Here is a 25,402-nt window from a genome sequence, read left to right as displayed (position 1 = left end):
GGCCAATCTCTCTGGTCTCCGCCCTGGGATTTATGAAGCCATTCACCCCCAAGGAGCCCTGGGACTTAGCTTGTCTCAGCTCAAGCATCTCCATTGTGCTTAGTCAAAGAGACGTAAGGAGGGTTTCAATAGAGCAGAGGGCTCCCGGGGGGTGTGACCAGACAGGCCTCCTCTGATACTTGCTTTTTTTGGTGCACCAACAGCCTTCTGGGGCGAAGTAAATAGATGAACCACTCTGGGTGTTTTGGGTCTGTGTCGTGTAGTGTTGAGTAATGGAGTTTAGTGCTCCATCAGTACTCACAGGCAGCAGGCTGACCCTCAAGTATATTGAAGGGTAGTTTCCGGTTTTCTAGTCTAAAGAAAACATCATGTTTCAGTGTACTAAATGCCTAAGCCAATGTGTCACAATAGATCACTTCTGTAACTGTTGAACTTTCCAGAATCCGCTCTTTTTTCTGGCTCCGCCATGTTGACGATGAAAATACATGAATCTATCATGATAGGGCTGCTGGAGAATCGCTGTCTAAATCACTGAATATCGGCTCACGTGTGAACAGTGAACACTGTATGAGCAATGCACACAAAGTGGACCACAGTCAGGGTATTATAAACACCTCTGGCATGCTCCAATAGTACATCTCATGTCTAGACCAGAGGTCAGGTATCCCTCATCTGGCTGTGTTTGGCTCTTCAAAGCTCGCAGTCACACAGGCCCTGAAATGACTAGAAACCCATTCCATGTCGCGCAACATGCTCTCTCGGGCCTCTTGTATTTCATAGCTGGCGCTTGATATGACCTTCTGGAGGTAGAGGGAAAGGGAGGAAGTAAGAGAATCTGAAAGAGAGAGAAGGTGAAGGTGAAGGTAAAGAGAGACAGAGAGACGTTTGGCAGCATGTAAGCTGTGGGACCTGCCTCAAGGCTTCATGGGACGGATGTTAAAGCGTTTAGTGGTGCACGTCCTGTGAGCTGTAGAGATGGCCGGAGCAGACAAGCTGGAGAGTTGTGTGTGTGTGTTAACACCGCATGCATTTGACCCAAAAGAGTGAAGCTCAAATCCTATTAAAAGTATTAAAAAAGTATTCTAGAAGGAATGACAACATAGATAGCAGGGAGGGGAGAAAGTGATGCAAAAATGATAGAGGAACTGAACAATGTTCTTTTAGAGAAAGAAAGATCAACTTTAGTATGTTTAGTCTCATTGAATACAACGACAGGTTTAGGCAAATCTACAGTACATCTGCATTTTGTTGTGAACTTTGTGGTTGAGATTGGATACAGGGGTCCAAATGTTTATTTAAATAACCAGTCTGTACATATTTGGTCCAAAATATGAGCTAAAAAGCAACAATGAAAGTTTGGTCCTGAAATGCCATTTATTGGAAGCATCTGTCCTTGGGCCTGTGGGAGGGCATGTTGGCTGCTGTTCAGCTTTGCTGTGAAAAAGTCTCTCCTCTCCTCTCGCTCCTCTCTCTCTTCTTCTCTTCTCTCGCTCTCCTCTCATTTCCCCTCCTTTCTCTCCTCTCCCTCTCCTCTCCTTTGTCTCTCCTCTGTCCTCTCCCTCTCCTCATCTCTTCTCCTTCCACTGTACTCTACCCTCCGTTGCTAGCCTCTTCCTCTGCACACCTTGGCTTTCTTCGCCACGCCTCGCGTCTTCTCTTATCTCCCCACCTCTCACTCTTCCCCTCCCACCCCTCTCTCCTATGTCGGCATTTCACAATTCCAGTGAATAAACGTGAGGCCTCTTAACTCCCGAGATGGAAGCGGGGGTATGGAAACCATTATGGCATGTTGAGTCTAATTACCCAGAATCTGAGGTGATTGGAGTGGAGGATGGTGAAAGTGAGAGAGAGAGATGGAGAGGGAGAGAAGGAGAGAGAGAGAGAGAGAGAGAGAGAGAAAGAGAGAGAGAGAGAGAGAGAAGGAGAGAGAGTGAGAAAGAGAGAGAGAGAGAGAGAGAGAGAGAGTGGGAGGGCTTCTCACAACGCACCACCCTTCATCGCCACTGATGCGTGGATGTTTCTACCGTTGTGCCTTCGCTCGACTGAAACAACTCTGACTTCCTTGAACAGGGTTTTTTTTCTTGAAGACGGTGTTCTTGGCCTTCAGTGGCGTGTGTATTTGTGTTCTGCTTGTGAGTCCGCGCTTGCGTACTGCATCTGTCTATTATGTCTACGACGGCGCTCCCCTTTTGAAAATCATCTGTTCTTGTTCTCGTCCGTCAACACAGACACTCCTCATGTCTCTTCCAACAACAATATCACCCAGACCGAGTCTTAGGGGTCATTTGGGGATGGTATCCCTATGTTCTCTGATCTATGGGCGTGTGTGTGTGTGTTTGTGTGAGGGCGTGCATTTGAACGAGTCAAACAAGACCCCTTAGCGAACGCTCACACCCTCAGCTCCCTCACCTTTCTTTTAAGTGTCGCATAACCCCTTGACAGCTATTCAGCGACTGACGACAGACTGGGACTGAGTTGGATCGTCCACGCCCGTTTGTCTTAAAGGGAGTCTCGTTTTCAGGCTAGGGTATCTTGTTCTCGCCCTAATCCCAATGCCCAGCTCCAAATCAGCCTCCTTACACCCCCCCCCCCCCCACACACACACACACACACCCTGTAGAGATCTGATGTTGTAAAACTTGGTATTTGGAGTGTGGTAACAATTGCTAGACGTCTTCGTAGCTCAGGCTTGATTTAGTCCCGGATCTGGCTACATTCTGGTTCTCCAGACAGGGAAGTATTTAAAGTATTTGAGGGGGAAAAGAAGTCAACTGGCATTTGACCCACATCAACCCTGTTAGGGTAGGGTTTGTTATTGTAGAAGTGTGTGTCTGCATGCGTGCTAGCATGTGATTGTGTGTGTGTGTGTGTGTATGTGTGTGTTTGAGAGAGACAGAGAGAAGGTAGCTGACCTGACCCTTTTTTCACAGCCAGAGCCAATCTTAATAGCTGATCTCTCCAGTAACTCCAGTGAGCCAGAGAAGCCAGGACTGCTTTCACCCTGTGTGCGTGCGGGTTTGTGTGTGTGCTTTCTCACATACTTCCATATCAAGGTCGTGTGTGTCCCATGAGGACTGGGGGGAAGTGGATCGTTGACTCTGGTATTAGGTCCATGTATTGGTTGAACTGTAAATGTTCCACAGGGAATGTTCTGGAAAAGGGCAAGCTGATCTGAACTTCCTTGTCACAACAGAAGTAGCCTACATGGCTGCACACCATCAAATTATAACATGGATAATACTATCATGTCACATGTTACAAACGCTCATAATATTAGGAAACTTCATCCAGTTTCTGGACCTAGCCTATTATATGAACTGAACATTTGTTCAGCTGGAAAGAAGAAGCAGTCCCACTGATATCCAGCTTGTTTGTTGTTTTTGTCGATTCTGGCGCAGCCTACAAGTGAATCAGACTGCCGAGTATGGACTGTTGAGCCTGCTTTGCGTGCAGCGCTGGTTCCCTGATGACAATCTGCTAATGAGCCCTACTGTTGTCGGCTGTGATTGGGAGATACAGTGGTTGGGCAGTAATCCCCCTTCTTCCCGCTCCCTAACTCCATTGGAGGGCCTCATCGCTCGCTTGCGCACATATTTACTTGCTTGTCTATCGCACGCGCGCAAACACACACACACGGAGATATGCACCAGAATGTTGTGCACGCCCTAACTCCAACACCCACCATTGTTCATAAAGGGTCGTCACACGCAGGTGGTGTTGACTGTGAACGCTTGACGAGGACGTTTTGTCTCCGGTGTTTACTCTCTAGTCATCTTCTCGACGCGGAGCTAGGCTAGGTGTGTGTTACATAATGACCTCGCTGATGGAGCTGCCAACCTGAGAGAGGCACGGTACACACACACACACTCTGTCTGCACACACACACACTCAGCCACACACACGCACAGCACAGACACACACACAATCCACACACACACACAGTGTGTCTGCACATACACACAGTCCATCCGCACAATAAACACACGTGCCCATCCCTCCTTTGCTTGATACGGATGAGCAGATGTGATTTGTCTGTTGTTTTTTTGGCCCTTGTTGATCCTTCAACTTCCAATGGAGTTTTTCACCCTCTCTTTTCTCTCCCTCTCCTCCCCCTCCCTTCCCAACCCCCCTCTACTCGTTGAAAGCAGGTTTTCCGTCAAACCTTTTCGCACACAGCTCTTTGGGACAGTGTCGTGGGCGAGTTAGCGTTGACAGAATCAAGTGGATCAACAGCACGACAGCTGTGTAGAACGCTCCAGAAGGGGACCCGGCTCTAGACAGATTTCTCCTCTGTCGCGCGCGAGTGGATCCGACACATCCACATCGTCCTTGTCACTGCGAATGAATGTCGTCTAAACTGGAAGCACAGCTGCGATGGGATTCTACATGCTCTTCTACGTCATCGTTTTTCTTTTTTTCATCAGCCACCAAACCGCATCAGCATTGAATTGGCTGTGCAGGGCGCAGTAAACGGATTTGGACCAAATCCTCACATGATGAAAATTCGACATTTACACGATACCTTCACTTAGATGACACTTGTAGTTTCAGCCTTTTAAAAATGTTTCCGGGCGCTACCTGACGCCTGGTGTGATCTTGGGCTGTGTTTCTCATCATCCCAGCATGGTGCCTGTCATTGGCTTTATGGGCTGAATTAGTCAGGGCCGTGAAGGCCGGTGAAGGATCCAGTCTACACACTGACCTTTTAGCTGGACAGTAAGTACTTCTGCCACCGCGCTCTTCACCTCAGGCGATTTTGTCGCTGGCTGACGCGTGTCCAACCTTAAGAACTCAAGCTTGCGGACTGTCAGTCTTCACGGTAGCCATTGTCGACGACCTTCTCGATCACTACGGCATTGCCGCTCAAAACTATCGTTGATGTCTTTGGAACAATAGATGGTTTCACAGATTGTCTGTTTTAAGCCCAAGGAAAAGGAAGCAGTACTCATGTGCAGCTCCATCTGGCTCGACCAAACAGGTGGCTGGGACACCCCAGAACGGATCTTCCATTAGAAACTCTGGATGCCGTAAACCCATCCAGTAAACTAAGTGTAAAACCGGATCCTTCCTGTGTGTGCGTGACCTGCGACCTTTGTTAACTTTCCCCCTTGGTCATGGGAATAACACCTACCTGTGTTTGTCACCCAGGTGACCTCATAAAGCAGCCCATAATAATCTAGCCCTCAGAGGGAGAAGAGGTCGAGGCTGAGTACTGAGTACAGAGGTTGTGTGTGTGGTCTGATGTCTTTTAACAGGTTAGTAAAAGAACTTCACAGATTTGGATTTTCATATACAATACCACCCGACCTCTGTCAGTTTGGAGACCCCATCTTTGTTCATGGTTGGGTTTTGTGACTTCCCCACTGTCACATGACTGAAGGGACTGGGGTCGGCAATATGACTTATGAGGACATTCCTGACCTGGCGTGACCGTGGTAAAATGGTCACCCTGCTAGACTCATTGACGATGTGCCTATGTGCGATAATGTGTGACTGCATGAATGTGTGTGCATGGCGAGGGGGATTTACACTGAATTTTCACCTCCATGGAGTCGAGTCGTGGCACATGCGCACATGCGTGTGAAATAGTTAGGATTATCACCCCTCTGGAGTTGAGTCACAGATGAGTACTGTATGTGCGTGTATGTGTGTGTGTGAGCCCGCTGTGTGTAGTAGGTTATAGAAGACATTCTTGCGTGCTGTGTTAAGCCCTAGATAGCCTCTGACACTCAAAGGAACAGGTGGTGACAGGAGAGGGGCGACAGTAAGACCAGGAACTCTGTCATAGACCGTATGGTGTCGTTGGAATTCTCACCCCTTTAGAGCAGAGTGTGTGTGTTTGTGTGTGTGTGTGTGTGTGTGTGAGGACCAGTATACTAAAGAACCTGCATAGTGGACAGTCATGACTGTATCTTGTCTTCCCACAGCCTGTTCATTCCCCTTCTACCAACCTCACCATCTCAAATAGGGATGTTATTCCAATTAATGATGTTCGCGGTAGATGGTTGTGTTTACTAGAGATGGTTATGGCCGATAATCCCTTTATGAGGATGGTCCTCTATGCATCTCTCAGGTGCCTCCAGCATTCAGCAGACTGGAGGACCAGGAACACCTTCCTGGGTTGTGGGGTGAGGATGGAGGGCAGAACAGGACGGGGCTTGTGGTATCCCAGATCACCCCTTTCATTAATCCCAGGGACGGCTTCAGGTCGGGGCGCAGGGGCGTGGGGGGTGAGAGGTGGAGCAGATTGGAGGACTGCGTTGTCGGCCTCGGCAGAATGTCTGGAATGTTCCCCGCGCCCCGCACAGACGTCTCGTCTGCTCGCGTTCACCGCCGTCACCGGAGGCGGTGACCACGGCGCGGGCAAATGTGCCGTGTCATTACAGAGCATGGGTGTGACGGGGGGGGGGGGGGGGGGGTGAGGGGGAATGTTGCCCCTAGTATGGATCTGCACATACTGTACATACTGTACGTCCTGCGAATGCATGGCCTCAATGGCATCTACGCGTGCGAACATCTGTGTCTGTCCCTCTCTCTGTCAGCACACTGTCAACAAGCCCTTTCCAGTTACCCACATATTTGGGCGCTTTCATCTCAGAGGAAACGTTCACTAGTCCCAATTAAACAAAGCCAATTTACCATTTAGTAGCAGTTATGGATTTAAATAAGGCCACAGAAAGTACCATGCCATTAGGAGTTATTTTAAAAGCCTATTTGTTTCCCGTTTCCTGACTATGAGTGTTTGGGGGTGTGGGGCTTTCAGAGCTGCACATGTTTAAGACACAAGCACCTGCTGTCCATTAGAGGCAGCCATGACAGTTTCTACAGTGTTTCAAGTGCATGTTTTAAATACTTCTCTGCTCTTTTTTTCTCGACAATAACTTCTTGGAATTCTCCAAAAGTATATTTATTGTAGCAATGCTGCAGTAAAAAAATGAATAGGCTTTTTTTCTTCAAGCATAATCATTCTCGACCTCCGAACTCAAATGTAAAACTTTCCACTCTGGGTACTGTATGGTGGTTTTCACTTTTAATATGAACGTTTTCAGGTTTTGAGGGACACACACACTCGTACGCACACACACACACACACAGCCTCTGGCATCATAATCTTAAGAATAACTGGAGATGGAGCGGTCAGCAAAGCAACACCTGCTTTTGATTGGCCTAATGTTTGTGGTTAAAATATCATGAAGCGCTTTATTGGATTGTGGAGTGCCTCAGGGGTGTGTGTTTGGACCCTTGCACGGGCCAATGAAATTAGCCACAGCTAAGGAGGGATGGCTGGCCTTTTCTTTAGCTCTGCTGGAGAAAGGCTAAAGAGCATGTGATTAAAGCAATGCACCATAAACGTACCTTGGGGCATTTGTTTCCGTCTAATTTCCCTCTAATTCACCCCAGTATTCTGATTCAAAGGATTGTCTGTTAAAAAAAATATGTTCATTTGACTTGCATGCTTTAGGTTTCGTCTTGAGTGCTTTTAATTATGAAAACGTTGAGAGTGCAAGTTAAACGGAGGCCAAATAATTAGGAGGAGGATAGCAGCGAATAACAGAAATCCTATCCGGGCGCTCGCACGTGCAGCGTAAATGTAGAGCCGGGTGATGAAATGCAGAGCTCCCCTTTTAGGCCCGCACTCCCCTCACACACCCCGAGCGCGTGATTAACGAGTGTTTATATTCACAGCTCCTAAACACAAAGTGAACAGAGGGAGATTAGACAATGTGGCGTCATGACCTCCCTCCGCCGTGCGTACAGCTGCAGAGCATTGTCGCGCATTAGAGCGCCGCAGATGCGGCCCAGCCGATTAGAGGGGTGGTGCGGCTAGGCTAACGGGTGGAGCATGGGGGAGGTCAGACCAAGCATTTCCTCCTTGTCTGATAGGATTGTAATGGCCTGGGGGGAGGGGGGAGCTGAGGAGGGTGGTGTGTTGCCATTGTTAGGGTCTGTTGGTGTTAAAGTTGCTGTTTGCTGGGGGGGGGTTGTGTGTTTGTGTTTGTGTGTGTCCTGACTGTTGTTATTGTTCTGCATGCTGGTGTTTATTTGTCTTGCTGCTGGAAGGTTGTGGTGGAAGTGCTCCACCGCAACACTTAGTCATCTTGATGGTGGTCTCGTGGTAGGTCACCCAAACACTGGCAACATACATACAGCATCACAAAATGCTGACCCGCTCATAATTGTGATTCCACTGGAAGCCAAAGACATCATTTGCCCTCTCGGTCGAAACCGTCGATACATTTGAATGTGGACTTGAACTCCATTTTTCATATCCTGTTCTGCAATGTTTTATTAGTGGATTCATGTCTTCGCTGGATTCAATTAAGAATAACATTATGCCTGTTTGGCTGCCTGCCTGCTCGCCTGTCTGTGACTGTCCCTGCCCATCTGTCTGCATGTCTGTCTGTTCGCTGATATGCTGGTCCGCCGCCTGTCTTACTCTCCTCACCATAACCTTTACCCACCACCTCACTCTCAAAGCCCAGGTATTTTGTGGCACACTTCTCCATTTCTCTCACCCTGCGGACGTGACAGGAGGAGACGAGAAGAGAGAGTTTGAAAGCGAAAGAGAGGAGGTAGAGAGAGTGAGAGGTCGAGAACATACTCTAATCTGTCTGTATGGCATGTACGGGCCTCACGGCCGCAGTGACCTCAGAAGAAGCTTCTAGCGTGTTCTCTGGAGAACTGAAGCAGAGTAAACACTAACACCAACCATCCTGTTCCTACCAGGCGAGAGCAAGAGAGTTGGAGAGGTAGTGAGCTAACCCAACAGCTAACCAAGCCCATGTGTGGCCTGCACTTCACTTAGCTCCAACCCCTCTCTCCCTCCTTCAGTTTGAACATTGTCAGGATTGTGGGACAAAACAGAGGTATCCGGCACAAACAGATTGTTCTAATCTAGGCTTTGTTGTTTGTGTTTTGCACTGGTTGCTGGTGGGTCGCACTCGCACATATCTGAAGATAGTATCCGTAAGTGTCAGGAGTTTGAGGAAAAGGAAACACAGGATCAGAAGTCGAACACTCACTGAGAAATTACCCTCACCAAAGGAATAAGTGTACATGGTGTGTGTGTGTGTGTTGTGTCAAGGGTGACAGCTGACGTTGTCAAATTGTCGTGAACTTGACCCTGGACCCTTAGCGAGAAGACGCTTGGTTTGGGATTGAGTTTGATCTGGGTCTCGCATGTCTCTCCTCGCCTCCGTGTGTGTGAGTGCGTGAGTGCGTGAGTGAGTGCGTGCGTGCTCAGGGACCCCCAGCGTCAGACTGCCGGGTGAATCTGTCGGATCAAAGCCAATTGTCGTGGAGTCGCCAAACATGACCGCTTTGGTCACAACCTCTCATTGACCCCGTCAACACGACACGCCTCTGCGACCCGATCCTTGCTGTCTCCAGCCATCACCTCTCCAGGACACCCCACACACACTCCTCCTGGGAATTCTTGTACATGTGTAGGAGTAGGAGGGTGTGTGTGAGTGTGTGTGCGTGTGGGATAACCTATCTGCCGTATATCAGCAGACACTGAGATGCAACACATGTAGACTGTTTGTCTGCATTAGCGCAGGCTGATTTACGACCCGTCTTTCTGACCCGTTCCACCGCAAGCATCAAACCACATCAATCACAAATGTGTACAACTCTTTGAGGATCACCCAAGCTAAGCAGCTGCGAGGCAATCTCCGTAAACAGCAATGGAGCTAAACAAACTGTAACTTTTGTGGCGTTAGCATGCCAGTAGGCTCATGTAAACCCATAAACGTGTCAGCATGCAGCACACAACGAGATCAGCGCCTCTCAATCCCCCCCCCCCCGCCCCGACTGATGTGTTTCTACACGGCCGTCATCTGAGCGCAGTTAATCACGCCTCGAGTGAGCCTCGCCGTTGTACCACGATGGCGGCGTTCGCAAAGGGCTTTTGGTGTCCCCCCCGATATGTGTCGAAACACGACTGTGCCAAAATAGGAACAGTATGCCACTGGCTAATAGCCTGTTCTCACAAAACACCATTGCTTTCTGGTAGCGAGCAAACATTGTCGAAAAGGACAATCATTGTTGTGAAATGCTGAGTGGAGACAGAGTCGTTGGCTGTATGAGTCGTATAAGAAGACGGGGAGAGGTGAGAACCGAAAGAGAGGTGGGAGGTCAGACAAGGTAGAGCTGACATAGAGCAGTCGAGTTGAAACACAGTTTGACAGACAATATGGAGAAGAATATATGAGGTCTAGCAGGAGCATTCGCCAGGAGAGCTGGAGTTGATGAGAGACATACAACATCATTGGGAAAGTCTGGTAGGGGCAATCAAGTGTTAAACGTGTGTATGAGCGTGCGTGTTTGTGTGTGTATAGGAGGGCAGGAGGGCCCTACAGAGATAAATCAGAGAGCACCAAGATGGCATCGAGATCAGTAATCTACTAGGTTGTTGATTACAGCTTGTTTTCAAATCTTATGTGTTTCTCCACTATTTGACAATATTGTTGAATGAAACATGCAAACTTTCACACATACACACACACACACACCCACACACATACACACACACATACACACACACATGCTTCAGATCAGCGAGGACCCAGCCCAAGGATTGGCCCGATGCCACCCAGTAACACCCTAACAAGACCCAGGACCCAGGAAGTGGTTGGGCCCCGTGTTTCTCTCCCTGCCTCTCTATATTTCTTTCTTTCGGTCTCTTTCTTTTTCCCTCTTTCCTTTTCTGCTTCCTTTAATTCTGCCTGGACCAACCACACAGAGTACTCTCCCCAACAGGTTTCATTCATTAAACAACTTCAAAAACCCTTGCGCAAATAAGAACAAGGCCACATCACTTTGTGTCCCGCATTTGAATTCAATTGAGACCAGACCAAATGTCGTTTAGCGGTTTGTTTGAGCTGATAATCTGCCAAGTGTCTCTCACTTGCATACAGCGTATCACCGTATTGGTTTCCCACAGAAAATTCAGGAAAATGTCCCGTCTACACTGGCAAAACCCACATGGAACCAATGAGATTGTTTCGATGGACGCTAGAGACTTCAGCGGACCATTGTCCTTGACGAAGGGCAGGGTGCAATCTTCTGTCGAGTGGGTCAGATGGGAGGTTTCACTCTTGCTGGCGTGAGGGGTGAAAGGTCAAATGAGACAGATAAACACACCCAGTGGTCAGAAGGGGATTACTCTCTCTGGCACTCAGGTTTGGCAAGCAGAGAGGATGGGAACTCCGAAACCCTTGCACTTTGTGTCCGCCCAGGTGTCTTTTCAGTCTTTGCTTTTCAACAGAATCTCTTACAGATGACAGACTGCCACTGCCTGCTTACCACCCACCTAAAGCGCTGTTCCCATCCTTCAACAACGACACGTGTTATTAGGACCTGTCTTCGCTGACCCTGTCTCCGTGTTCTGTACGTCCGTCCGTATGCACACACGTGTACATTCATCAATCGTAGAGGTCTGGTTCGCGTTTGCCCATCTTCTCCTAAGATGATAGATAAGGTGTGGAAAGACTCACCATTCACATCTGCGCGTCAGTGTCGACTTAGTCATCGGGTCAAGAAGACAGAGGTCCCCGACCACCTTGACCCAGGGTATCGTTCGTCTACATTAATAGAGTTTTGAACGTCAACAGATCTATGTCGAACTATCATGGTGGTGTTTGTTCAATGTGTGTAGGGTAACATACTCTCTCTCCGCATGACCTGGAACCCCAACTGCGTTGTTTTGACAATCCAGCAAACCAAACGTTCAGTAGAACTTTCTGTCGTCCATGCCAGAGGCTATCCAGGCAGTCTAGAGTTCTAGAAAACGACTGAACAGGACCGGACCGTTCTGATCCTGTGTGACTGGAGAAAATGGGTCCCATCTGTTCTCATTGTATCAGTGTCTCTCTGAGTAAACCTCACAGAGAGCCCGCTTCTCATCTCGCAGCCTCCCATCGTTCTTCTGATGTGGACGTCACCCGTGGGCCTGGCGCGCGGTGGTGGAGCTGACAGTGCCCATCACTAAGGAAACAAAGCACACTCTCTACATGATGCTGCAAAGAACAAGAAATATTCTGGCCTGTCAGCGAGGAGCGTAGTCTTACTTCTTCTCCCACAGCTCACTAGCGCATGCTTGTTTGAGCTAACCTGGCAAGACAGCTGGATTGACGAGACCACGACCACATGAGAATCAAGTTTACTAGGTTATTAGTTTGTGTCCGAACCACAGTGGTTCGGACCAATCAGCGTCCTATGAGGAACTACTGGCAGCTGCAGGTGTGGTTGAAGTTAGCCTGTGACGGACGATGACAGACAGATGGTTTATCCAATCACCTGCCAAGTATTTTTGAAAGTGCCTGCCCTTTTCCAAACAGGTTCCAAGGACGACTTCCCAGATGGATGTGTTTAACAAACCCCTCTGGCGAGTCAGGTTATGTTTGAGCACCATTAATTGGTGAAAATACACATCATATTTCTTTCTCAGTTGTCTGATCCTTTAGGTTATAAACTTAAAGGCATTCTAGCCTGTTTCAGTGTGCTGCTTTGTCCAGCCACTACCAGGCAGATTTGGATTCTGGAGGAAGTTAATAAGGCCTAAAATACACCAGATGTTTTATTGTCTTGGACAAGGCTTGGTACAAAAAAATATCCAACCTATAGACACACACTACACAGACATACACTAAATTGAAATGAATAATACAAAGTTAGAAAATATTCATCCATATGTTACACCAGTCAGTGTAAACTACTCTTTCAGTATACTGACTACAGATTATCCATGCCCTAGGATTATGCTGTAGAAGTGGTTTGGTGACAATGACAGTGATTCGTTCCTCCCTGGCCCCCCTGTGGGCTTTTACGGGGAAGAGAACGGTGGTTTGAATCCCTTCTCAAGTCACGGTTGATTCTACCCAATCTCCCACAGACCATGTCAAGACACTGGGGTGCGTCAGACCAAACCTGAAGCAGGAACCCACCTCCACTCTCACAGGACCCATTTTATTGTCCAGGAAAACTACCAAGGAGGAAAACATATGTCTGCTCTTAGTTACAGAGGAAATCCCTTATATGCTTAGCATTTTACCCCATACACTCACACACACACATTCCCGACCCTTTGTCCTCCTTTCATAACAAGGGTGGTTCACCATGTCTCAAACCAACTTTTTCCCCCTCAGGCACAAAGTGTGATATTGATACTTCCTCCTACCAAAGTGTGTGTGTGTGTGTGTGTGTGTGGGGGGGGGGGCAGTGTCAGTCCCAGTGGACCCCAGAGGGGACCCACAGTAGACAGGTCAGGTAGGTCCGTCATTCAGCACTGTCCTGCTTGATAGTAAGAGGTTCTAGTAGATTCTGGCCCACTCAGGTCTACGGATGCCCTTGCTGTGCATTTTACATGACTTTGACTTTTGGTATTCTTTTATTGAGTCTGCCAATCCCTTTCCCAATCATCATGTTTATTACTTGTAAGTAATTATTTAATGTTAGGATTGTAGAGGATGTGTTATAGAGGTCGTTTTCCAAATCAACTGAATCTCTGTATTGAGGAGAAAACCTGCTACTGTGCTGAACTCTCTGACACACATATCCACGGCCGGCCCAAGCCTTTATGGGGCCTTAAGCAAAATTGATTTGGGGGCCCCTCGGCATTGCTTATCGTTGCCGATTAAAAAAATATATATATATTTTTACATAATACATTAAACTTTAATTTAATTTGCTCTTGGAGGCCCTCTGGTAGCCACAGGGGCCCCTAAGCAGCCGCTTAATTCACTTATGCCTTAGGCCGGCCCTGCACATATCCCTTGGCATTCTTGTTCATTTCTTGTCAGAAAATGTTCTAAGCGTAGTTTTGCTGATCAGCCTAATCTCTGTTGAAGTAAAAGGATCCACAATTAGGGGTTAAGACAACAGCTTCAGCACCCAGAGATCCCCTGAGAATCCACCTTGTTGAAACAGGAATTTAAAATCAACTCGGTAGAAACACAGAATTCCACCTTGCAGATATTTCGTCTATGATCACTATCATGACTGTTTCTCTGACCTGCTGTATGAATGAAAACAGACCGGCACAAAAACTTCTTCTAGCTTCTAGTCAGAGAAAACTCATGTGCACACACACACACACACACACACAAACACACACACACACACACACTCATGGCAGGCGCACAGCAGCTTTCACATTGTATCTCTATGTTAATAACCACATGATGTACAATGCATTTTGTCAATCTGTAAGGCTTTGAAACCCACAGTGCCTTTGGTTAATGCGATCATTCACATCACTCAACAAAACACACAGTACGTCCTGACAGACTTCCTGGATGTGCCGGGGCCAGCATGTGATTGGAGGGCCCCCATTCTTAGGTCACTCCATTAGAAATTGGAAAGGAAAACAAAAACAAACGGGTGAAATGGATTGGTCTAACCCCGGTAACCAAAGCCGTTGTTTAGGGTAGCGTTCGCCGCAGTGGGGGACATGAAAGACTGCGAGACGCTCTCCAGGTTTCTGCCGCAAGACCATCTGGTCCACAGCGAGGGAGGGGGACGGCCGGGCGAGGCTACCGCTCTACACAGACTGCTTCTACAAGGGAGGGTGACAGGAACACTGACTGCAGCACTGTAGCTCGCTCCATACGACGTGATTACAATACATATCAATCAGGTCATGAAGGAGATATTCAAAAAATCCTCCTACAGCCTTCGAGTTACTTGAATAGGATTAAACATGTTTACTTTGTGAAAATAACTTATAGAACTGAGACACACACTGAAAAAGGCTGTTCTGGTGAAGCCAGCGGGAAAAATGTTCCTGATTAAGAAGCCACAGATCATTTATGAAAGGAAGTATTTGGGTAGTACACCTTTCTTCAAACGTTTAATAATCCGGTCCACATTGCCTGGGGGGGGAGGGGGGGGAGGGGGGGCGTGTGTAGGATTTGGGGAAAGTGAGGATTACTGGGTGGTTCAGGACTTGAGCAAAGCAAAAACCTTGACACCTTGGAACAGGGTTATGCAATATTTTCAAATTTGAGATCAACATGATAACGACATCTTTATGAACTTCTGATTGAAATGGTTACAACGTCGTTCAAACATCTATCACCCACACCGCACAGGCTCTGAAGCACACACACACACTCTAAATCCCAGATCCGTGTCAAAATATTCTCCAGCTCGTGCAATGACAACTTCATCTGCAGTTTAACCTTTTGACATGCTTAACCCCCTTCCCTCCCTCCTCTCCCTCACTCCCTATGTCTTCTAGGAAGGAGGTGTAATAAGTCACATCCTCCTCCTCTCCACCACTTCTCTCTAGTCATAACACAATATCACGTTTCCCCCACACCGTGGCCCTGGGTCAACACTCCTAGCGACTGTCACCTGGAACTGTCAGTTACAGTAGAAGGATGTAAAGCAATTTCGCCTCACCCGCCTGATTCATTGTAGTCCACGTGCAGTTTAATATTCACATACCACAGCAAATCGGGAGGACGTTTCTCACGCCGGGTTGGTGGAGAAATGTGAAAGACGGAGGCCTGTTGGTGTCACCGAGAGAGCAGAGCAGCAGCATTCAATCAGTCACCACGCGAGCCATTAAAAAGAGTGATTACTACGACATGTAAAGAGATAATGAGAGATATTTATAGGGGTAAATGGGTTGGAAGAAAATAGTTCACATCAAGGCAACACAATGGAGGTACTCAAAAATGTCATTTCAATATAAAATGTAAAGTGGCCACACAGAATGCATGATCATTCCATCCCTCAACTGTGTAGATGCTCATCCTGGTCACTAATAAAACAACATAGCTTTCGCAGTGTAGTGAAGATAGGGATGTCTCCTGTTTTATCTCTGTGGACTCGACTACCAGATGTGGCAAAGTACAATTCTCCATTCAACCTCACTATGCGGATGAGTGGATTTGGCTCAATTCACGTATTAAGGTGATAAATGAAGGTACTAAACTAGGCCTAAAATAGGCCTAGGGCAAAATGAGGTCTACGCTAGGCCCTCATTGTGTCTATTAACAACAGCTCTGCTATGTGAAAATCAGCATAACTGATCTGGCATGAATTTGACAGGGAGGCAGTCATTCCTTACTGTTTTCACACTCAGCACAAAGGCGTCTTTTTTCGCAGCGCAACAAATTAAAATGAGCTAACCAGAACCACCTGTAGGATTATTGAGAAGTCAATGGCTTTCATTATAGGATTGATACCCTTTCCAGGAAAAAAATCCCTCTCTGTTGATCCTCTTAATCCTATTCTGACTTTGGTTGTATTTTAAGGGTTGGCTGTTGGGCACACCTGATGATACCTGGTGCAAGAGCCAGATTCATTGTATATCATTATTGAGAATATGAGAATATTTTTAGTAACATTTTTAGGGATCAATGGAAGCTGTTATTAGTTGGAAGCAAAATGTTTTTTGACCGCCATTCGGTTGATAAATACAAGCATTGAAGCAAGGATTTTATGTTTAGGATTGTCTTGGACATCATTTTTTCTTTTGGATTAAGACTCGTACTTGACAAGAAATGTGGAAATCAATCAACTGCCAGGTACCGTTCACCTGTGTTGGAGTCGTGAGCAGCCTGCTGCTAACTTCAATAGCAATATAGAAAATACGTAAGAATATTATTGGACAGGCGCGTCAAAACGAACAAACTATTCAGCTAAGTGGTTTGAAAAGATATATGTGCCACTATACCTGGCTTGTGTGTGTCTCTAACTCTTTCTCTCTCTCTCGCTCTCTCTTTCTCTTTATCTATCTATCTTTCTCTCTCTCTCTTTCTCACTCACTACCATTTTCGCTCTACCAGTCTTCAACACTTGTGCACACACTCATTCACTCTCTTATCTATCTCCCAGGATGTTCTTCATAACCTGAAGAAGCTTCAGAATCAGTGTGTGTCCACCTCAAAGGAAATGGAATGCATCTTGGATGCTGTCATAGCCTTTTTCCCAGAATCCTTATCTTCAGGCTGGACGCCCTCAGGGGGATGTCTCCAGATTGGACGGCGAAGGCAGGCTGACCGCAGTGGGAAACGGACAGGCCGTATTTCTCACGCCGCGCGTCTGATAGCGATAGAGCCCCTGGTCTAGATCCTTCCTTTCCGACCCCCAACCTCCGTAGCCCAGCCCAGCCGGCCGCAGTGACACGGCTGGTGCCCCTCCCCCTTGACGCTCAGCGGCGGAGGAATCTTATCGTCTGTCCAAAGACGCGACTTCCCACGCAGGGTTCCTATTGGAGCCGTAAGCAGGTCCTCCCCTGGCCGTCAACTGTCTGCTAAGCAGTGTGAAGTTGGGGCTGATTGAAGTTGGTCCCCCAAACTCATAGTATAAAGGAACTGTGGGAGTCAGATGGCTGAGCGGTTAGGAAATCAGGCTAGTAATTAGAAGGTCGCTGGTTCAATTCCCGGTTGAGCCAAATTACGTTGTGTCCTTGGGCAAGGCACTTCACATTACAGGGGAATGTCCCTGTACTTACTGTGAGTCGCTCTGGATAAGAGCGTCTGCTAAATGTAAACTGTGCTGGCTGCTTTTCAGTCAGATAAAAAGCCAGACAGTCCTGTTTAGTATTAAATCATGTTATAAACTTTAAAGAGAGCATATTTCCTAGGACTAGTCTGGATTGCTTAACCTTGCTATAAGTCAGGGAAGCCGCTCATTTTTGTACGTAGAATGTCATTCCCACTGTCTGAAGAATAAGGTTGTGACCAATCAAAGACTTCAACAGCACCCTTTTGAGAAACTGCATGATTGTGATTTTTAAGATATCAGAAGATAAGGGATTAGTGCCTCATTGATGAATAGATTATAACCTACCTATGTTATATATAATCCTATTTCTCTCTTTTTCTCTCTTTCCATCCAGGCCCCCCAGGAAAACGAGGAAGGATGGGCAGAAAAGGCGACCCTGGTAACTGCTCCAATCGCTCTCTTTCTCAAGTGTTTGTCAGTGGCTCTGTGGAAGTGGGTTTGTGTGTATTAGCGAGCTTACCTTCCCTCATTATTCTTTTCACTTCCCATCCAAGGTATGTGTGATATTTTTTGCTTGTTTGTGTGTGCGTGTAACCCTGTCCAACATATAGATATCAAAGATGCACAAAGCAGGTTGGCCATTAAAAAACAGAAGATACCCTCTCAAGTAGATTTTTATCATGTGCATTTATCAGGAGGCAGACATTAAATTCTTCTTGTTCCAAAATGATGGGGAAATATGTTTACAGTTTAAACCCCTTTACCAGAAACACATAATTCAAGCCCATTATTTTAGCATCACAGAGCACATGGATTCCATGCCAGCTCTAGCAGGTCATTAGTTATTAGTCTCATTGCGCACACTCAACAACTTTTTATATTTATACCTTTAATCTTTCCTTTAGAGACAAAATGTTCAACTTCATCACAAAAAAATAAAATAATTGCACTGCTAGCAGGTCATTTGTTAGTCTTCATAACGTCCAGTAGATGATTTAAAAGGAGTTATCAGTCTTTAGAGCTTGGAAAAGGAGTTGGAAATATTTAGGAAAGAATAGAAGAACGCTAGAAAACGTTTTTCTTCAAGCCATCCTGTATTGGTTGACTAATACAGACTCTGAGAGGGAGTCAAGCCGGCATGTGGCCAGAGTTCAAGTCAATGGTTGAGTCCTTTATCAGAAAACGCTCTAATTTCTCTGACCCCCAGGGGCCATTTTGTCCTCTGTTTAAATGTTAAGAACGTACTCTGATAAATATAGTCAATTTCCTTGATAATAGCTTTGCTATTGTAAACAGATGTGGCAACCTGTCTTGAATGTAATGTACAATATACGTTAGGTTCTTTGGGTCAACGTGATCACCATGTCAAACACAAAAGCAAGACTCTCATGTTATAAGGTCCCCTGTATCGTCTCCTCCTATCCCGTCGTGTCTTTGCCCTCCAGAGAAACTAAATACCCAGAGTATAGAGGCATGGCCTTATGAGAGCCCTGGTCTTTCATCTGTACAGTAGCCTTTAAGCTGTGTCTGGGGGCCAAATGTTACAGGGCCAAACACTGATTTATGCCTCGGTGTATTGATGCTGGTGCTAAATCACTGTGTGTGTGTCTGCACAACTGTGTGTGCCGTTAGTGAACTCCCAGGTGGTCCGGTCAGGGTAAAAACATTCGTTTCGTCCACTGCGTCCGTAGCCAAAAGTCCTTCCTGACACACTACCGCCCATTCTTTCCTTCTATTCTCTTTTTTGCCTCTCTTCTTTCCCTTCACTCTTCTCGACTTTATTCTGCTGTGTAATGTATGATATGTCCATAGACGAGTGTCTCTGTGGGAAGGATTTCGGCTTCCCTGTTGGGGTTGATGGGGGAAGGGAACTGGTTTGGTTCAGTGTACCCCCCCCCCCCGACTCCAAAAAGATGTGGACATGAAAAGCAGCCCCCTCTGGTTTGTGTCCGTCATCCTGACCCGACCTGACCCAGGTCCTCGTTCCCCTCAGGATGGGCACATCCCCCCTCTATATCTCTTTCTCTCGGTCATTCTTTCTTTTTCTTGTTTTCCCTCTCTCTCACTCACTCTCTATCTCTTTATCTTCTCTTTGTGGTTTTCTCCCTTCACTCGCCCCGTGACAAAAAAAAGGGAGGAGGAATTCCAACTTTGACAGTTTCTGTGACAGAAGACCTGGGAAGGTCATCCTAATCCATCTCTCTCTTCAATTCCCTCCCCCTCCTCTTGTCCCCCCTACGAATCTGCCCTCGGAAACGCATCATCTGTTTACATGCGAGTCGATTTGACACTGTACAGGGGCCGGGCTGGGCCAGGCTGGGTAGAAAGGGCCAGGGTTTGTCTCTCTAAGCTGCTGTAGCTCTTACTTCTGGATCCTTCCACATGCTGTGTCACATTCCATTAGCGCTAGAAAATCTCTTAAGAGCATCACCACTGGCTGGAGTGTCCCTGATAGCAGGCTTCCTAGTGAGCCGTGTCACCGAGGTCAGGGCTGTGGACAGTGTCAAGCACAGCAGAGTGCTGTGCGAGTAGGAGGAAAGTCGAACAGCTGGCTGACAGGGCTCAGGCGGATATCCTTTCCCCGTAATCACTGAGCGTAGAAACAAATCTAGCGTATGTTCGCCATATACTGTACTCGTTTCTGCACCGAGAGATGTCCTTCCCTGCTAGGGCAAAAGAAAGAGCATCAAAGAGAGAAATAGACAGAGACTGACAGATTTGAACTTTCTCCCCTCTTACAGTAATGCTGGCTTTATCTATTGCAACGAAAGGATAACTAAAACATGTATAAGCTACAAGTTCCATGATACCACCGAGAGGTTAGATGAGGGATTTTAGTATGCGTGTTTAACAGTTTTGCATCACTTTGCAACCCCTCCAATCCTCTTGGATTGCTACATCTAACCCCTCAATGCTACATCCAATCCGGCCTCATCCATCCAAACTTTCTCTCTCCAGGAGGGGTCAAGTTTTAAACACTCGCTCCTGGAGGAATGTTCCTGAAGGCTCTTCTAGCTATAGCAGTACTAGGTTTGATGAACAGAACATGCAACAAAGCCTTGATTGAGTGCCTAGAACATTCTGTAATCAAACCATTAATATGCCTCCTGATTGAATGATCGACGCCGCAAACAAAGCGTCATAGGAAATGTAGTTGTGTTACGACAGCAGCTGCTGAAGCATAAGCCGAAGATGATAGAAGGAGCCCATAAAAAGCCTTTGTTGTGACTTGGAACACATTACCAGGTTATTTTGTTTACATCCGTCGGTCATCCCTCTGTAGATCAGCTCTGAGATAACTCAGAAGAGCAACCAGACCAGACTAAACCAAACCCGACCAGATCAAACCAGAACAAACCAGGCCAGACCAAACCAGACCAGATCAGATCAATCCAGAGCATGCCAGACCAGACCCGATCAAACCAGACCAGATCTTAACACAAGTGTGTCTCTCCCTGTCTGTTGTCTGTCTCTCTTGCAGGTTCTCCTGTAAGTATCTCCATGAGGGTGCTGTGGTAGGTGGTGCTGAATAGTTACAGGTGCTGAGTCTATAGTATTGTGGACTGGGAGGAGGTACGTTAACATTCAGGGAATGTTTAAGGCAACAGACACTTGAGAAGTACATTTCTAGCTGGCGCAATAATTGATCGTTTTCCGTTTTCACTGTGGCTCAAGATAGTGAGCTTTTGGTGGTTTAACGGATCTCTGAAATGTATCCTAATTTTAATCCTAATCCTCATTTTTGATGGTTAATCCCTACAGGGCACGCCTGGACGTGATGGTTACCCGGTACGTGTCACTGCAACTTTGCTCTGTCACTGACTACAGTACTACCCAACTGAATCTGTTGTCCATAAAATAAGTGCTCTCCATTTTTCCAATCAATCTATGTGTACTGACAGACAGAATATATAAACTATACTGTAGGTATGTTACACCTACAGTACCTAGCCTACACAGCTATCTCGGTATACACAGCTATTTGGTTGAACCTGTGTCCCATTCATGTTCTTCACAAATATAGTGTCACCTAGTGGACTCAGCTCTCATCTCACATTTAGACGCTGACAAAGGATGTTTCCGGTCTTTTTGGCACCAAGATGCCATGTACTGTTGTTGTTGAGGTCTTCGTGTGTTACTTTTATGAACTGACCTCAGACAAAGAACTGTGCTTGAGTGATCATGTCTGTCTGTTCTGCTTGATGCTTTGGGATGTATTGAGGCTGGTTGTGTGTGTGTGTGTGTGTGTGTGTGTGTGTATGTGTGTGTGTGTGTGTGTGTTGGCAGCTAGCATTTGGGGTTCAGGGCCAACTAGCCAACAGGGAAACATACACAGGTCTGTGAAGCTGTTCCAGTTCAAACAAAACAGAGATGTTAGTCTATACTGTGAGTGGACAGATCAGCCACATGTGTGCTCTAACACACACACACAAACAAAAGATTTTCCCCACAAAAGCCCCAATGTTAACTTTTAGCTTATTCTGTCTTGTGTTCCAGGGTCCTCTCGGTATGGATGGACTGCCTGTAAGTATGGCAGCCATCTTTAGAGTTTCTAGAGATTGCCTGACAACAGTCAGTTGTCCCAGTACTCTTGTCTCCTAGAATATGTTGGGTTTATTTATGTGTATACATTTGTTCAAGAGTTAAAATCAACAAATCTGTGTCACCATTTACAGGGTCTTCCTGGTCAGAAGGGAAGTGAGGTAGGTCTCCATCCTCATCACATGACCACATGATGTGGGGAGTGTCATGTCTTCTGATGGCACCACACTTGAGAAGGAAAGAGAGTACGCTGATGGCAAGATGACCTTCAATCTTTTTTTCCTTTTCACAGGGATTGGCTGGCCCCAAAGGAGACAAGGTAGAAAAGCATATTTTACTCACACAAACATACCATCAGTTGACCAATGAATAAAGTTATTCTGATGTCTTTTGTTGTTTTCAATATCTTCAGGGGGATCAAGGAGACATAGGACCCAGGGTGAGACACACACAAACATACACACACACATAGACACACTCCAGTGACTTTGTTAAAAGAATGAATGAACAGGCTATGATCAATTAGATTCACCTGGCAGTCCGACCTTTGCTGGATACTATGTAAACCTGCACAGACAGACACACTCACACACGTTCCAAGTCCATTGTTTGTCTCCGCAACTCTCCGCAACAGTAGGAAGACTTACGGCCTGTAAAGAATCCGGAATGTGGAAGAGAAGGATGTTTGATTCTCTCTAACACTTGTCTTCTGCTCACAAGTCCATCCATCACCTTAGACTACTCCCTTAGCACCTAGACTAGCCTGGCCTGGCTTGATCCGGCTTGGCCCGGCTGCATCAGAAACAGATGGCCTGGGTCAGACTTCGGCAGAAGCCTTTGTGAATGATTACCGGCGTGTTATTGTGCATCGCTGAAGAGGTCTACTAGCCCCTCCTCATCCTCTCCTCCTCCTGTCTCCCTGTGTCTCTCCCTTCTCCTCCAGGGTCCCCCTGCATTACATGGGTCAGCAGGTTTACTCAGTAATCAGATTCTCACTGTCAAGGTTTGTCCTCCTTTCGACCATCTCTCGCGCTCTCTTTTTAACGGTCGGTTTCACTTTCAGCTCCGCCATGTCGCTCCATCCCTCCCCCTCTCCTTGACCTTTTCCCTTTTTCCTTCAAGGGGCAAGAGAGACAACTTGTCCCTGAAGCTTCTATTTATATATATCTCTTTGTTCGTGTTTCTCTATGCCTGTGTCTGCTCGGTCCTTTCTTCTGGACTGGAGATGGTCTTTCCTCGTTTTGATCACAGCTTTCTGTCCGGCGACCAGCACACCTTCCACAGACGGCTCGTCAAGGTACAGACGGGCTGAACTGTGCTTCCCTTCCCTCCTCCTCAACTAAGCACTGACCTGATCTTTCACACCTGCACCTGTCCTGTCCAAAAGCCTGAGAAAAATCGTTGTCTCAACCTCTCTCTCACCTTCTGTCCCTTAGAGCGTTTGACCTTGTTCTGCTCTCCTCCTGTGTCACCTTTGTTTTACAAATGGTGGCCGTCATTCACATGCCGCCTCTCCTGTGCCTCTTTTTTTGCAGGGTGACCAGGGCCAGGCTGGGTCCCCTGGCCCGCCCGGTCCTCCGGGACCGCATGGCCCCAGGGGCCCTCCAGGGAACACGGGGAGGGATGGGCCCCGCGGAGAACAGGGTGAGCCGGTAAGATGCTCCTCCGGCCTTTCTTCGACCAAACGTCCGTCCAATCTCTACACTCTCCTCTTCCCTTTCCTCTCTCCTCCTTCAAAACCATCCATTGTTTCTGTCCCTGACACCAAGCCCAAACTACATCTCCTCCACTGTCCTCTCCTCCCCCCCCCCTCTGCTCTCTCCATCTCCCTCCCTATGTTCTGCTCTTCCCTGTGCAGGTGAAATGTGCCCCATTGAGGTTCAACGCAATGATTAGTCCGTAGTGAGTGTGGGAACGTACTTGGTAGAGTAGGCTCACAGCCTCCATCTTGCCAACAGATGTCTCTCTGAGGCGCCTCTCCGCTACTCGTCGCTGTCTCTCTCTCAACAATGTTTACCTTTGCTTCCTGTAACTGCTGCGGTTTGGCGGGGGGGGGGGAGTGCGGGAGGGTGGGTGGATTCTGGTTCCCCTTCTCACTCGTCACCCTCCTCGCCACATGGGGTGGCTGTCATCATGATAGCCTTAACGCCAACACCAAATCATTTCGCTAATGAGACCGCCAAGGTTGTTCACTAATCATGACTCATCAGTATATACACCCTACCTTCCACAAGTCTGAAAGTTTGCTAGCCAATCTCTTGTCAGTGCCAGAAGTGTTTTGAGAGTCCTAATGACTTCATAATTTCCTGTGGTAGAAGATGTCATCAAGACTGTAAATCTGGGACACCAGATGTTGAGTCTCTCACTAATCAGACAGCAGAGACTAGATTGTAATGAAATGCTGCTCCCCTAGTGGAGAACCAGCAGAATTTAATCTGAGTGAATTCTTTTTTATTTTATCGGATTCTAATTGAACCTGTGTTGTGTTTGCCTCCACTATCATTTACAGGGCCCACCTGGTCTAAATGGATTGGATGGAAAGGAGGTAGTCTATGCTTTATGCCATGTTTTTTAAAGTATAAATTATTGTTTTTTTATTATTTTTATAATAGATACTTTTTATTTATCTTACTCCTGGTTTATAATGTGTTTATTATCTGTCTACTCACAGGGGCCTAAAGGACCACAGGTAAAGGTTCTTATGCACACAAAGACAAACAAACACACACACACACACAGGTAGACACACACAACCAGTCTCCAGCTCTCATCCAGTATCCTCTCTTGTTTTGTGCAGGGTGAGAATGGACAGCAAGGCATGTCAGGGCCAGAGGGGCCTTCGGGATTGAAGGTGAGGGTGCTCAGTTTGTTTGAACGACAAACTCACTGGTCTTCTGTTATGAAATCTGGGACTCAGTCAAGGCTGACGTTCTGTCCTGTCCTTGGTCAGGGGGAGAAGGGGGAGGTGGGAAAGACTGGACCTCGTGGGGTCATGGTGAGTGAATAACCTTTCCTTCCTGGCATCTTACACAGTTATGGCTGCACTGTGTATTTTGCACACGACTTTGAATATGTGACTCGACATTGAATACCCTTTTAAAGCTTAAGAGATACATCCACTGAAGGAAGTTGTGCCAGTACCTAGTTCCTTACTTTTCTCTGTCTCTCCCCATCTCTCTACTTATACAGGGTTTCCCAGGAGAGAAGGGCATCCCAGGTTCCTTTGACACTGCTCTCAGCCAGACACATATTCAGGTAAGCCCTGAGCAAACATTTGCAGTCTCACATACTGACTGAAAAACGTAATGTAGAAATCTCTTGCCTGATTGAGTTTGATCCTTTTCTGTTTCCTCAGGGCCCTGCCGGACCACCGGGGCCCCCTGGGGAGCCAGGGCTGAAG

At 47.0% G+C, this 25,402-nt stretch overlaps 1 protein-coding gene across 1 annotated transcript in view; it reads left to right on the top strand.

The window, feature by feature from the left end:
- Nucleotides 1-25,402, top strand: part of LOC124465862 (collagen alpha-1(XXIII) chain) — a 41,069-nt gene that overhangs the window by 2,756 nt on the left and 12,911 nt on the right. The window contains exons 3-17 of the mRNA XM_047017493.1: nucleotides 17,855-17,899; nucleotides 20,942-20,949; nucleotides 21,223-21,249; nucleotides 21,958-21,984; nucleotides 22,137-22,163; nucleotides 22,295-22,321; nucleotides 22,415-22,441; nucleotides 22,946-23,005; nucleotides 23,538-23,654; nucleotides 24,512-24,547; nucleotides 24,674-24,691; nucleotides 24,800-24,853; nucleotides 24,953-24,997; nucleotides 25,192-25,257; nucleotides 25,358-25,402. Coding sequence (XP_046873449.1) covers nucleotides 17,855-17,899; nucleotides 20,942-20,949; nucleotides 21,223-21,249; nucleotides 21,958-21,984; nucleotides 22,137-22,163; nucleotides 22,295-22,321; nucleotides 22,415-22,441; nucleotides 22,946-23,005; nucleotides 23,538-23,654; nucleotides 24,512-24,547; nucleotides 24,674-24,691; nucleotides 24,800-24,853; nucleotides 24,953-24,997; nucleotides 25,192-25,257; nucleotides 25,358-25,402 — 629 coding nt within the window. The remainder of the gene's footprint in view (nucleotides 1-17,854; nucleotides 17,900-20,941; nucleotides 20,950-21,222; nucleotides 21,250-21,957; nucleotides 21,985-22,136; nucleotides 22,164-22,294; nucleotides 22,322-22,414; nucleotides 22,442-22,945; nucleotides 23,006-23,537; nucleotides 23,655-24,511; nucleotides 24,548-24,673; nucleotides 24,692-24,799; nucleotides 24,854-24,952; nucleotides 24,998-25,191; nucleotides 25,258-25,357) is intronic.

This window comes from Hypomesus transpacificus, unplaced genomic scaffold (genome assembly GCF_021917145.1).
Source record: "Hypomesus transpacificus isolate Combined female unplaced genomic scaffold, fHypTra1 scaffold_61, whole genome shotgun sequence".
NCBI lineage: Eukaryota > Metazoa > Chordata > Actinopteri > Osmeriformes > Osmeridae > Hypomesus > Hypomesus transpacificus.
The sequence above is the reverse complement of the archived record's forward strand: the minus strand, read 5'-3'. Positions and strand labels throughout refer to the sequence as shown.